Source organism: Hipposideros armiger, unplaced genomic scaffold (assembly GCF_001890085.2).
Source record: "Hipposideros armiger isolate ML-2016 unplaced genomic scaffold, ASM189008v1 scaffold_49, whole genome shotgun sequence".
NCBI classification, from domain to species: Eukaryota; Metazoa; Chordata; class Mammalia; order Chiroptera; family Hipposideridae; genus Hipposideros; species Hipposideros armiger.
The window spans coordinates 3,398,665-3,410,960 of record NW_017731399.1 but is presented as its reverse complement, the minus strand read 5'-3'; the positions used below and the strand labels follow the sequence as shown (position 1 = coordinate 3,410,960).

Genomic DNA, 12,296 nt, shown 5'->3' with positions numbered 1-12,296 from the left:
GAGGTCAGGCCTCAGTCTCAGAGCCTTGGCAGATAATTGTATCGAGCTAGAATTTAATAACATTGTTTGGTTTTCATACACTATATTTATTTTTTACTAGTTTCTTCAATGGCAAGCAACACTGGGTTTTTTGTGGGGCTTTTAGGGTTTTTTTTTTTTTTGGTGATTGTGCTATAAAGCTTCCCTTTAGAGCAAAAAAAAATGAATTGATTTAAAGAAGAATATTAAGTACTAGCACAAGTGGTATGTGGACATGACAAAAACAGTAACGGTGATATGTGGTAGGATGCAGATATAACAGAATTCATACAGGTGACACAAGAATGACTAAAGTTTGGGAAACAGTGTTAAGAGGTCTGCTATGAGGGGACAATGATGTGAGTTCAAATACTGTGGGAAATGTCCCTCAAGTTCTGCATCGACACAATGTATTATTACTGTGACACTAGCCAATAGAGAGGGGAACCCAAAGGTGTGCCCAGGACATCGGCTCCTTAGGACTGTTAGGGGCACTGCCTTCCTCTCTTTGGCCTCCAGGGACTCCAGGAGGGTACAGCCTCCAGCTCCCTGCTCAGCCCTGAACCCATCCCCAGCTCAGGCTCTCAGCAGCTGAGGCTGGGAACGGAGTTACCTTAATATCCACTTCAACCTCTTCCTGGGATGACTTCTCATCACTCATATCCACATCCCCAAAGGTGAGTGTCCCATTGCGGCCAATTTTCACCTGCTTCTTGTAGGTGTAGTAGAACTCCACGCACTGGGCCACGGTCTTGGTCTGGATCTGGTTTGAAGCAAAAACTGAGGTCAGAGTTCCTTGTTCAGCCTGGGGATACTCCAGCCTTTCTCATCCCTGCATATCCCCACTTAACCTTAGCAAACACTAAACCCAATCAATCCCCAAAATATAAGCATGTCTCCAACACCTGCTCCGCACTAACCACTGACCAATCCGATGAACCAATGCTTCAGCATTATTATTATTTTTAAACTAGAGAGGACAACATGGAGCCTCTGGGGAGATTTGAATATAGATTTGCATGTTAGAGAGTATTAGCGTATCAGTTTAAATTTCTTGGATGATAACAGTACTGTGGTTTTGTAGGAGAATATCCTTATTTTTAGGAGATATTTAGGTCAAGTGTCATGGTGTCTATAACTTACTTTCAATGATTACGTGAGGGAGAGAGAGCATAGGTGTGTGTCTAAGTTTATATAGAGACCGAAAGAAAGCAAATGTGGTACACGCGTGTTCATTATACTCTTCTTTCCATTTTTCTGTAAGTTTGAAGTTTTCCAAAATAAAAAGTTAAAGGGGAAAAAAGCCTGGGTACCATCCACATTCTAAGCCAGGATAAACCTGGCAACACAGATTCCCTTCATCAACGTGGACAAATTTCATTCCTCTCCAGGGAACAGTGAGTGACAAGTGAGGATGGAGAAATGTCAAGCTGTCCTCTGTTGGGGAAGAACTCAAGGGAGACTAATAAGAAAGCCCTGGAAAACCTGAACAGGAAGCAGGAGGCCCAAGTCCTGTTCCTAACTCTGCTGCTAATGAACTGTGTGGCCTTATTCAAGTCTCTTCGTGTGTCAATAGTGAGTGGGGTGAGACTAGGTGACCTCCAAGGGCCTCCAAAGCGCTGAAATCCTAGTCCTCCCATTTCACAAATCTATTTGGCTCCTGGGTTTAGTTTCTGGACTACTTTTCCACACACAGAAGCTGTTTTCTCTGACTCTCCCTTTTCCTCCAGCCTCCCAGTACTGCTCAACCAACTGCTGGGCTGCACCGGGAGCTGGGAAGTCCTGTCCACAGAGCCCAGGGCGTCAGTGAGGGTCCTCTGGGCCTGAGGAGGAAGCAGACATGCTCCATCTCACAGGAACGGCCCGGCCACAAACTGATTAAGTAGAGCCCATTTGCACTTTTAGTATCAATTCTCTCTGATCATCTGTTTGATTGCCTAATGGACTCTTCTTTTCGTTAAGGCATTCGGGGCACCTCAGTGAATTTCACAGGCATGTATTTCCCGGCTATACTGCCCAATCAGGGAACCCAGCAAATGTCTGTCCTCACAACAGGGCCCTTGTAGGAGAATTCATCAGCACTTTGTCCAGTCTCCATAGGTGTCCTTGGCACCATCTACAATCCCAGGAGGAAAGGGCACATTCTTGGGAGCCCTTTCCCCTCGGCGGTCTGCACAGCTCACTCTCCCACAGCCCAGATTTTCCAAGACAGGGCTGGTGGAAAGATGCAAGTCCTCAGACTAGCAAAGCAAAGCACTCTCCCAGGTGAACATGGGGAGAGGACAAGGTCAATCGAGGAAAACTAGGCTTGGGCCTGAAATGCTGGAAAGAAGTCCTAGGTCTGACAAGACGTGGGCAGAGGCCCCGCCAGGTCAGTTACACAGTCGCTTGTCGGCTCTCAGTTCCCCTCGTCTTAGGGTGACCTCTCCTCCTACATACCAATTGTGGCCCTTGATGTACTCCAGCTCCTTGGGGGATGGCTCATGTCTGTCTGCAGCCCCCCTCTCTTCCTGCTCTCCCTTACGCATCTCACTATTTTAAGTCTGACATCACTGTGTCTGATGCCCATTCAAGCTTCCCTCTGGACTGAGACCCCAGAGCGTGGCCTCACTACCCTAAGGTGAAGGAAAGAGGCTTAGAACCAAGGGGGTGAAGTCCTGATCTGTTTTCCCTTCTTGTTTTGTTCAGACAATTGTCTCTGAGGCTACTTGGTGGCACTTCCCTAACTGCTTGTTAAGAGGATTTGGTAACCAGCAACTGAAGGCCCCCACTGGCAGAGGGAGCCCCAAATCATGCAGGCAGCTCCTGCCCCACGCCTGCCCCTGAAACAGAGCCCCCAGCTCACCAGCTTCTGCACCAAGAAGAAGTCCTTCTTGTAGATGGCAATGCCCTTGTTGAACAGCCTCCTCTCAGCCATCTTCCACTGGTCGGAGCCTGTGGGGCAAATAGGGAGCCCAGGTGGTGAGGCGGGCGGGGCTGTGAGCACCGCAGAGGCAGTTCTGACCAGCAGACAAGTGGGAGCTCGTCCCTCCACGGCATCTGCAGCACTTAAAAGCCAGCGCGACACCCTGCTTCTCCCATTTATAAGCCACGTGGCTTAGCCTCCGAGCCTCACTCCCCTCGCTTGTGAAATGGGAGCTAGTGATAGGAGCTCCCTCTCCAGCTATGGTGCGGACTAAACGCAACAACGCAGGTGGAACCCCTGGTGCTCTGCCTGGCAAAGATGACATGTACCGCTCGACAGGGGTCAGTGACAGTGGCTGCTATGATTATGTCCTCTTGGTCAATGTCCCTCTTAAAGCACAGGGCCCAGAGCAGGACAGGGCACTCCAGGGACTGTCTAAGTTCCAGGCACCGTGAATGGCACTCCCTGGGTTCCTGGCCCTTGTACCTGGCCCTGGGCTTCGCCTGGATGGCAAAGCTCACACCCTTCTCTCTTCCCCTCCAGGCACAGAAAGCCCCTTGAGAGCTACTCCAGCTTTGGTATCAGTTCCTTCTTGGCTGATCCAACCCCTACCTCCCCACCCAGGGCTGTGACTCAGCACTACGCTGGGCCCCACGGATGCTGGAGACCCCTTCCGGCTCCAGGCCCTGAGGCCAACCCCCAGCCAGGCTCACCTGTGTAGTGATAAGTTGCCAGTGGGTGGTTGTGGGGCCTCATGGGCTTCTTCAGTAGCAGCTTATTCAGCGTCTCCTGAAAGGGAAGTGAAGAAAGGTCAGGGGTCTCAGTGAGCAAAATGTAGAGGGCCTTCTCAGGCCTCTGAGGAGGGTGGGCACTGACTCTTGCTCCCCTTAATTGCTAAGGTATAAGGGGTTTGGCAGGATGGCAAGGTCATGGGGGATGCAACTCCTCAGGAACCAGGCTTCAGGGCCTCTGAAGAGGGGACATGTGGCCCCCAAGGCGGGCAGCCACAGATGGAGAAGGCCCTCAGTGACAGCCCTTCCTGAGGGTGGAGACCCACTGACCCAGAGTCAGGGACTGGGGTGGATGGGGGCTCCCTGCACAGCAAAGTCTGGGACTAGGGCTCCCTTGGGTGGAGCACCTATAACCCCCAACTTGGTCGGACCCCTCTGGTCTGTCTCAAATCAGCATGCCAGCAGGCCTGGCTCCTGGGCAGCAGAGATAGATCCATGTCAGCCTCCCTGAGGGTCCCTCTTTCCGCCAGGGGTGGTGTCTTACCAGGATGTCTCCCCCGGACTCGTGCAGACAGTGCAGGGCTAGCTCCTGGTTGGTGCCAGCTCCAGGGAAAATGCTGGAGCAGGCAGCTGTCAGCAGGTCTTCCACTAGATTCAGGGAGCAAGTGAGGGAGCAAGCATGGGGAGACAGGAGAGGAAATAACTTTTAGGGCTGCGTTGGGCTGGGCTGGGCAAGGCTGGGGCTGGGCCTGGCCCAATCACCTACCCAACAGCCCACCTTCACCTGCTGGCTCGGGTCCCCTCTCACCTTGTCTCTGTTTCTCCCGGCTGCTCTCTAGGTCCTCCCACGGCTGCCACACCAAGTCAGCCTTGTGGGGGTCTGCAGCTGCCATGGCACGGTCCCTCATTGAGGGGATTTCTGCTTGGAACCGAGAGCCCACGTTGATCCGTCTGCAAGGGTGGAAAGGGCAGGGAGTGAGGCCTCACCTGTGAAGATGGGGAACCTGACTGTCTCCCTGGGGACAGGAATAGATGCAGGCAGCAGCTGGCAGAGGCTGAGCAAGGCAAGGCCTCAGCTGGGTGTAGATGCACCTGGTACTGCCAGAAAGGCAAGGCCCAGAGTTTGGAAAGGGAAGCAGCAGATCCAGGTTTACAGACAGGGAAGGAGTCTCTCAGACTACCCTCCTAATTCTCCTCAGAGGCAAATTCCAACTGAGCTCGTCTCTTCCTATCCCTGTGACTTCCACACAGGAGCAGGGTGAGGAAAGGAAAGCCCAGGGCCGACTGCAGAAGCCCAGAGGCCTGCTCAGCCCTCTGCAGGCCCCACCGAACCCTCCACTTCCTGCAGGGCCCGCCTGAATGCACTGGACCCCACTTGACCACCCTCACACCATGGGTCAGAGGCAGGGCTGCACTTACGGCTCAATGCTCACTGGGGTGGCCTCCCCCATCACAGAGAGGACAGGCGGGGTGACTTCAGCGCTATCTATGGGACAAAAGGCAGGTTGGTAAACGGCACTCGCCTCCCTTCAGCAAAGCACCCCCCATCCCAACCCTCGGTGGCTACTCTATAGAGTCACAGTGGTGACTCACAGAGCTTCACACTTGGAAATCAGGTACCCTGAGTCCCAGCTTCGTAGCCTGCAATGGTGACATGACGGCTAACTGTGACTACCAGATATGTGGGTGTCTCCATTTTCACACCTGCTGAAAGGGGCTATTACTACCTAACTCCTAAGGTTAATGTGAGGATCGAATGAAATTATGCACAAAGCCCCGGCACCTCCCATACTCTAGAATTAACTCCAACGTTAAACTGGTGGCTCTAGTAAAGAGGCTGAAACTTTCAGCTCCCGGGCGAGGTGGGGAAGGAGATCGCTGTTTCGTAATTATCTTCTCACATCCCTGCTGGCTTCACTGCCTCAGTTTCACCTGAGCTAATCTTCTTAATGCCCCACATGATCAAGACACTCCTTTGCTCCAAAACCAAAATCGGTGCTGGCTCCCCTCTGCAAAGTGAGCCAAAGCCGGCACTCCTCAGCAGTCCTCTTCCATCTCTGCCTCCCACACCACCCTCTTGCCTGGACCCTTGATCCTAGCAGACTGCTCACTCTCCCTGCACAGTCCTACCTCCAGGCCTTTGCACCACTCATTTCCTCTGCCTAGTGTGCCCTCCCCACCCCCTTCACCCTTCAAGCTCAGTTCTAGCCCCACCCTCTCCTGAANTAGGTATCGGGGCTTGAGACCTCGAAGGAAAGAAGAGGCAAACACTAGCTTTGGAGCCAGATTCTAAGCTAGGTTTGTGACCGTGGGAAATCCCAGAAGGAAGGAAGGAAGGAAGGAAGGAAGGAAGGGAGGGAGGAAAGGAAAAAAGGAGGGAGGGAGGGAGGTGAGAGGGAGAGAGGGAGGGAGGGAGGTCGTAATGTATGATGTACTTCAGATACAAACCAAAGTATTTATGGATGCAATGGTGTGATGTTTGGGATCTGCTTCCAAAAAAATCCAGTGGCAAGGAGAAATGGAGGTGCAAATGAAAGAAGATTGCCTGTATTCTGATGGTTAAATATTGGGGTTCAGTGCAAGACTGAAAATTTCTGCATTACAAAGAAAAATAACTACATAAAAAATAAATCTCCCCCCAAAAGCCTGCTGTAGTAAAATGAAAGTACTCGTGGATAGGGATTCAGGAGATCCAAATTCCAGGGCTAGCTCTGTCACTATTTGGCTATACGACCTTAGGTAAGTCTCTTGCCTTTTCTGGACCTATTTCTTCATCTTTGAAATGGTGTGTTGAGCTGCGTAGTTGCTCAGGCTCCTTCATGCTCATCCTCAGGACAAGCTTCCCAGGCCCCCAGCCTCTACCACAAACTTTCCCCCAACCAGAGAATAAGACCCCAGAGAGTGGAGACTGTGCTGCTCCCCTTTCTGTTGCAGAGGACAGGCATGCAGGCCTACTCTCTAGCTGAGATTAAGTAGAAAATCTGGACTCAATATAAAAACCACATTTCAGAAGGTATCAGAGTAAATAAGTTGGCAATGAATTAAAGGGCCAAGATCCAGGGAAAGAAGGAAAGTCAAAGAAGTGACCCAGCTTTTAGAGCTGTGTTTTCCCTAGAGTAGATGCCGTTACTGGAAGAGGCAACTGAGAAGCTGAGAAACTGAGTAGAGCTTTTAATAAATTCAAGGAACTAGCAGAATAAAACTTGGAGTTTAAGGTTTGAAGGAGACCCTGGTAAATCTCTCTGGTTTTGGATTGGAACTCCAAAGGGCTATATCCTCAGAATAAAGGTGAATCAAAAATAGACTAGTCCTTGGAATAATGGCCAACTTCAAATCATATCTCTACCAATGATTAAATTAAAGTAATCCAGAAGTGTTGGTGCTCTTTACTACCTGTCAGATGCAAAGATAAATTCTCTCTGGAGGAGGAGAACATCATCCAGAGTCTTTAATTATCTCAATATTTTTTCATATATAATGTCTGACATTCAATAAAAAAACAACCAGACATACAAGAAAGCAAGATGTGATTTAAAAATATGAGATAACAGATAATAGAAACAGACCCATGAGGGTCCAATTAAGGGAGTTACCAGGAATAATCTTTAAGAAAGCTATGCTTAAGTTATGCAATAAAATAAAAGGCAAGGCCGAGAACTTTATCAAAGAACTAGAAACAGAAAATGAATCAAATGGAAATTTGGTAACTGAAAAACAAAATAACTAAAAGTAAGAACTCAATGAATGGGCTTAACAACACATTAGACACATCTAAAGAGAGAATTGGTGAACTGAAAGATAGGTCAGACTAAGAAAAAAATGGAAAGTCTAGAAAAGTGCAGGGGAAACAAAATAGGGGATACGGTGAAAAGCTCTAACAAATGTGTAACTGGAGTCCCAAAAGAAAAGAGAGGAAATGGGGCAGAAGAAATATTCAAGAAGCACTACAAACTCTAAACCGAATAAATACAAGAAAACCAGTTAGGTGTAACAGCAAAACTGCTGAAAATGAATGACCAAAAAAAAAAAAACCTTAAAAGCAACAAAATAAAAACACAACTTACATTCAAAGGAGCAATAATATGGCTGATAGTGATTTCTCAGTACTGTAACTACAATGGAAGCCTAAAGACAATGGAATTATATCTTTAAATTTGCCATAATAACTTTTTTACCAACTTTTTTTGCCAACACAGAATTCTCTACCCAGCAAAGTTACTCTTCTAAAATGAAGATGAAACAAAAACCTTTCCAGACAATCAAAGAATAATAATATTCATCACGAACAGACTCACACTAAAGGAAATAGTAAGGATGTTCTTAAAGTTGCATATAAATGATCTGAGATGGTAACCAGGATATATGGGAAGAAATGAAAAGCAACAAAAACGGTAAATATTTGAGTAAATCTAAAATGAGTATCTAAACGGGAGAGAAGCTGCAAAGCTTCCAGTGAAGTGGGAGGGCAGAAGGCCCCAGCCCAGGTGAGCCATTTCTCACCCCCAGACACAAGGGGGCACCAGAGAGCTAAACCACGGGTGAGGTCAGTCAGGGGTTAAGCCAATGACTGGCACCACCTCACCCCTGTGCTACCTCTAGTGTTTACTCCCACTTAATCCTCTCTACCACCCTAAGAGATAGCATTATCCCATTTTTCAGAGGAAACGGATCCTTTTGTGGAGGGGAAAACATTTTTCAGCAATTCACCACCCAGGCGAGCTAGAATGTTTGCCAAAATGGCTGTTTAAGAGACCCAGAAGACAGGATCTGCCACATATTAAAAATAAACATGACACACCAGGCATGATATTAAGTGTTTCAATGCATCTGACCCTCACCACAACCCTGTGAGGTCGATATTAGGTTGAACCATAGGAAACTGCTATTAGAGGATCTAAAAATAGTTGAACATTGGCAATTTCATCATCAGCCAAACAGTACTAATATCCTCTTTTAAATGCTGGAGAAACTGAGGCATGTGGAGTTTAAATGACTTGCACAGGGATGTAATAGTAAATGGTGCAACTGGGATTTGCACCAAGCAGCTCAGCTGACACCTCCTTCCCCCACTCCCACGTGTTCTTGAATCAGGACAACCTCCTTTTCTCTCTGAGAGCAGAGCCCCTTTTTCCCACATCATTCCAGCCCACTCCCCAGCAGCCCCATAAACTGAGTTTCATCCCTGCCCACTGCCCCCCCTCCCCACATTCTCTGTCCCCATGGCAGCTTAAGCAGGGGTCACTCACTAGACCGGAGCAGCGTACGGTGGGCACTCTTTGGCGTGATGGGAGGAGGGGCTGGGATACTGCTGGTTGACATGATGGCATTGAAATAGAGGCCAGAGCCTTCCCGCACAGGGCTGAGGATGGGCGGTGGTGTGTAGGGGGGCAGCTCAAAGCTCCGCTCAGAGGGGTGGTCAGCCAGGCGGACAGGAGAACGCAGGTGGCTCTGGTAGGGGGTGATGTTGGAGTAGACCGGAGGGGCAATGAAAGTGCCCGCCTTGGTGGGGATGATCAGGGGCTCAGGCCGGGGCCGCTGCTTTGGTTTCCGCACCGAAGTTTCCCCCTCCATCTTGATGTTCATGTCCTCAGCCTGGAGAAAGAAACAGAACAAGGATAGCTCAGCCTCCTATGTCCTTGGAAACTGAAGTCTTGACCACTGTTTACCAATATCACCTTTGGAACTTATTCTGCCCACCACACCCACCAAGGCAAGCCTGAGACAGGGGGCAGGTGCCAAAGCCCTTCTTGTGGCTTCCTCTAGGGCAGGGGTCAGCAAACTATTTGCATCAAGGGCCAAATAGTACATTTAAGCTGTGTGGACCACACGTAGTTTCTGTTTTTTCTTCTTCCCCTGGCTCTCCCTGCATTTTAAAAAACAATCCTTTAAAAATGTAAAAACCATTCTTACATCTGAATTTGGGCCACAGGCCACTGTTCCCTGCGCCTGCTGTAAAGTATGCTATAGGGCAAAGGACTACAGCAGTTAAGGGCCCAGGCTCTGGGGCTGGGTTGCTTGGACTGGGATCTACCTTCTTTACCACTTAAAATAAATTACTTAATTCTCTGTGCATCATCATTTTTTAACATGGGACTAATAAGTGCCTACCTAATGGGATAGCTATGAGGACTAAATGAATGAATACATGGAAATCACTGAGAACAGTACCTGGTACATAGTAGTTACTCAATAACTACTCGCTGCTATTACTACTTAAACTCCACGCTCTGCATTCAATGGAAGTCCCTACTGTGGGACAAGACCTGAGCTGAGCATAGGACCCATGTCCAACAGGACAGTCCTGTCCTCAAAGAACTTTTGTACTCATAGTATTAGTCCTACTATCAGAGGCTAGCCCACTCATGCTGTCAAAGGTTAGCCCTCCTGGCTTACACTTTTTCCTGCTTAGCATGCCTCACAGGCCTCCAGACAGAAGAGAAGGCAGGGCTGTAAGGGAATAGAGTCCCGCAGGGGTGAGTGACATTCAGATCACCTCCTGGGGTGCACAGTCTGCCAACTGGTGAGGGTGGCCATTTGACTGAATGGGCCTGGGAACAACAGGCTTTTTCCCTTTCCCAGGTTCCTACTCCCACAAGACCTTCCAATGGAGGGCCCTGACTCCCCATGAGGCCTTGGCCGTGTCCTTTAGTCATCTGTGCCCTCCCTGCTCTTCTGCAGACTAGGACAAAATGATAATGTTCATTCGTTCTCCCTTTGGGGAACAATATGATTGCACAGAAAAAATAATAATAATGCAGTAGAGTCAAAGGCTCCTAAACTTGCTAGATAGGAAATCCAGCATAAACTTAGCTAGCTATAATGATCTGTAATTTTATAATAAGGGAAATGGATTTAAACTATTCTGAATATTGATAATATTTTTTCATATTGATTTTTTTAGGTGTGATAATGGTATTGAGGTTACAGGAAGGAAGGGAGGGAGGAAGGAAGGAAGGAAGGGAGGGAGGAAGGGAGGGAGGAAAGGAAAAAAGGAGGGAGGGAGGGAGGTGAGAGGGAGAGAGGGAGGGAGGGAGGTCGTAATGTATGATGTACTTCAGATACAAACCAAAGTATTTATGGATGCAATGGTGTGATGTTTGGGATCTGCTTCCAAAAAAATCCAGTGGCAAGGAGAAATGGAGGTGCAAATGAAAGAAGATTGCCTGTATTCTGATGGTTAAATATTGGGGTTCAGTGCAAGACTGAAAATTTCTGCATTACAAAGAAAAATAACTACATAAAAAATAAATCTCCCCCCAAAAGCCTGCTGTAGTGAAATGAAAGTACTCGTGGATAGGGATTCAGGAGATCCAAATTCCAGGGCTAGCTCTGTCACTATTTGGCTATACGACCTTAGGTAAGTCTCTTGCCTTTTCTGGACCTATTTCTTCATCTTTGAAATGGTGTGTTGAGCTGCGTAGTTGCTCAGGCTCCTTCATGCTCATCCTCAGGACAAGCTTCCCAGGCCCCCAGCCTCTACCACAAACTTTCCCCCAACCAGAGAATAAGACCCCAGAGAGTGGAGACTGTGCTGCTCCCCTTTCTGTTGCAGAGGACAGGCATGCAGGCCTACTCTCTAGCTGAGATTAAGTAGAAAATCTGGACTCAATATAAAAACCACATTTCAGAAGGTATCAGAGTAAATAAGTTGGCAATGAATTAAAGGGCCAAGATCCAGGGAAAGAAGGAAAGTCAAAGAAGTGACCCAGCTTTTAGAGCTGTGTTTTCCCTAGAGTAGATGCCGTTACTGGAAGAGGCAACTGAGAAGCTGAGAAACTGAGTAGAGCTTTTAATAAATTCAAGGAACTAGCAGAATAAAACTTGGAGTTTAAGGTTTGAAGGAGACCCTGGTAAATCTCTCTGGTTTTGGATTGGAACTCCAAAGGGCTATATCCTCAGAATAAAGGTGAATCAAAAATAGACTAGTCCTTGGAATAATGGCCAACTTCAAATCATATCTCTACCAATGATTAAATTAAAGTAATCCAGAAGTGTTGGTGCTCTTTACTACCTGTCAGATGCAAAGATAAATTCTCTCTGGAGGAGGAGAACATCATCCAGAGTCTTTAATTATCTCAATATTTTTTCATATATAATGTCTGACATTCAATAAAAAAACAACCAGACATACAAGAAAGCAAGATGTGATTTAAAAATATGAGATAACAGATAATAGAAACAGACCCATGAGGGTCCAATTAAGGGAGTTACCAGGAATAATATTTAAGAAAGCTATGCTTAAGTTATGCAATAAAATAAAAGGCAAGGCCGAGAACTTTATCAAAGAACTAGAAACAGAAAATGAATCAAATGGAAATTTGGTAACTGAAAAACAAAATAACTAAAAGTAAGAACTCAATGAATGGGCTTAACAACACATTAGACACATCTAAAGAGAGAATTGGTGAACTGAAAGATAGGTCAGACTAAGAAAAAAATGGAAAGTCTAGAAAAGTGCAGGGGAAACAAAATAGGGGATACGGTGAAAAGCTCTAACAAATGTGTAACTGGAGTCCCAAAAGAAAAGAGAGGAAATGGGGCAGAAGAAATATTCAAGAAGCACTACAAACTCTAAACCGAATAAATACAAGAAAACCAGTTAGGTGTAACAGCAAAACTGCTGAAAATGAATGACCAAAAAA

General features: G+C 47.3%; 1 protein-coding gene across 4 annotated transcripts in view; it reads right to left on the bottom strand.

The window, feature by feature from the left end:
- The window catches only part of MIDEAS (mitotic deacetylase associated SANT domain protein), a 68,921-nt gene that overhangs the window by 6,439 nt on the left and 50,186 nt on the right, over positions 1-12,296 (bottom strand). For all 4 annotated transcript variants that reach the window (XM_019640378.1, XM_019640379.1, XM_019640380.1 and 1 more), the window contains 7 exons: positions 8,901-9,246; positions 5,074-5,140; positions 4,463-4,605; positions 4,199-4,302; positions 3,637-3,712; positions 2,864-2,952; positions 632-781 (listed from right to left, as the gene is read on the bottom strand). In XM_019640378.1, the coding sequence (XP_019495923.1) occupies positions 632-781; positions 2,864-2,952; positions 3,637-3,712; positions 4,199-4,302; positions 4,463-4,605; positions 5,074-5,140; positions 8,901-9,246 (975 nt within the window). The remainder of the gene's footprint in view (positions 1-631; positions 782-2,863; positions 2,953-3,636; positions 3,713-4,198; positions 4,303-4,462; positions 4,606-5,073; positions 5,141-8,900; positions 9,247-12,296) is intronic.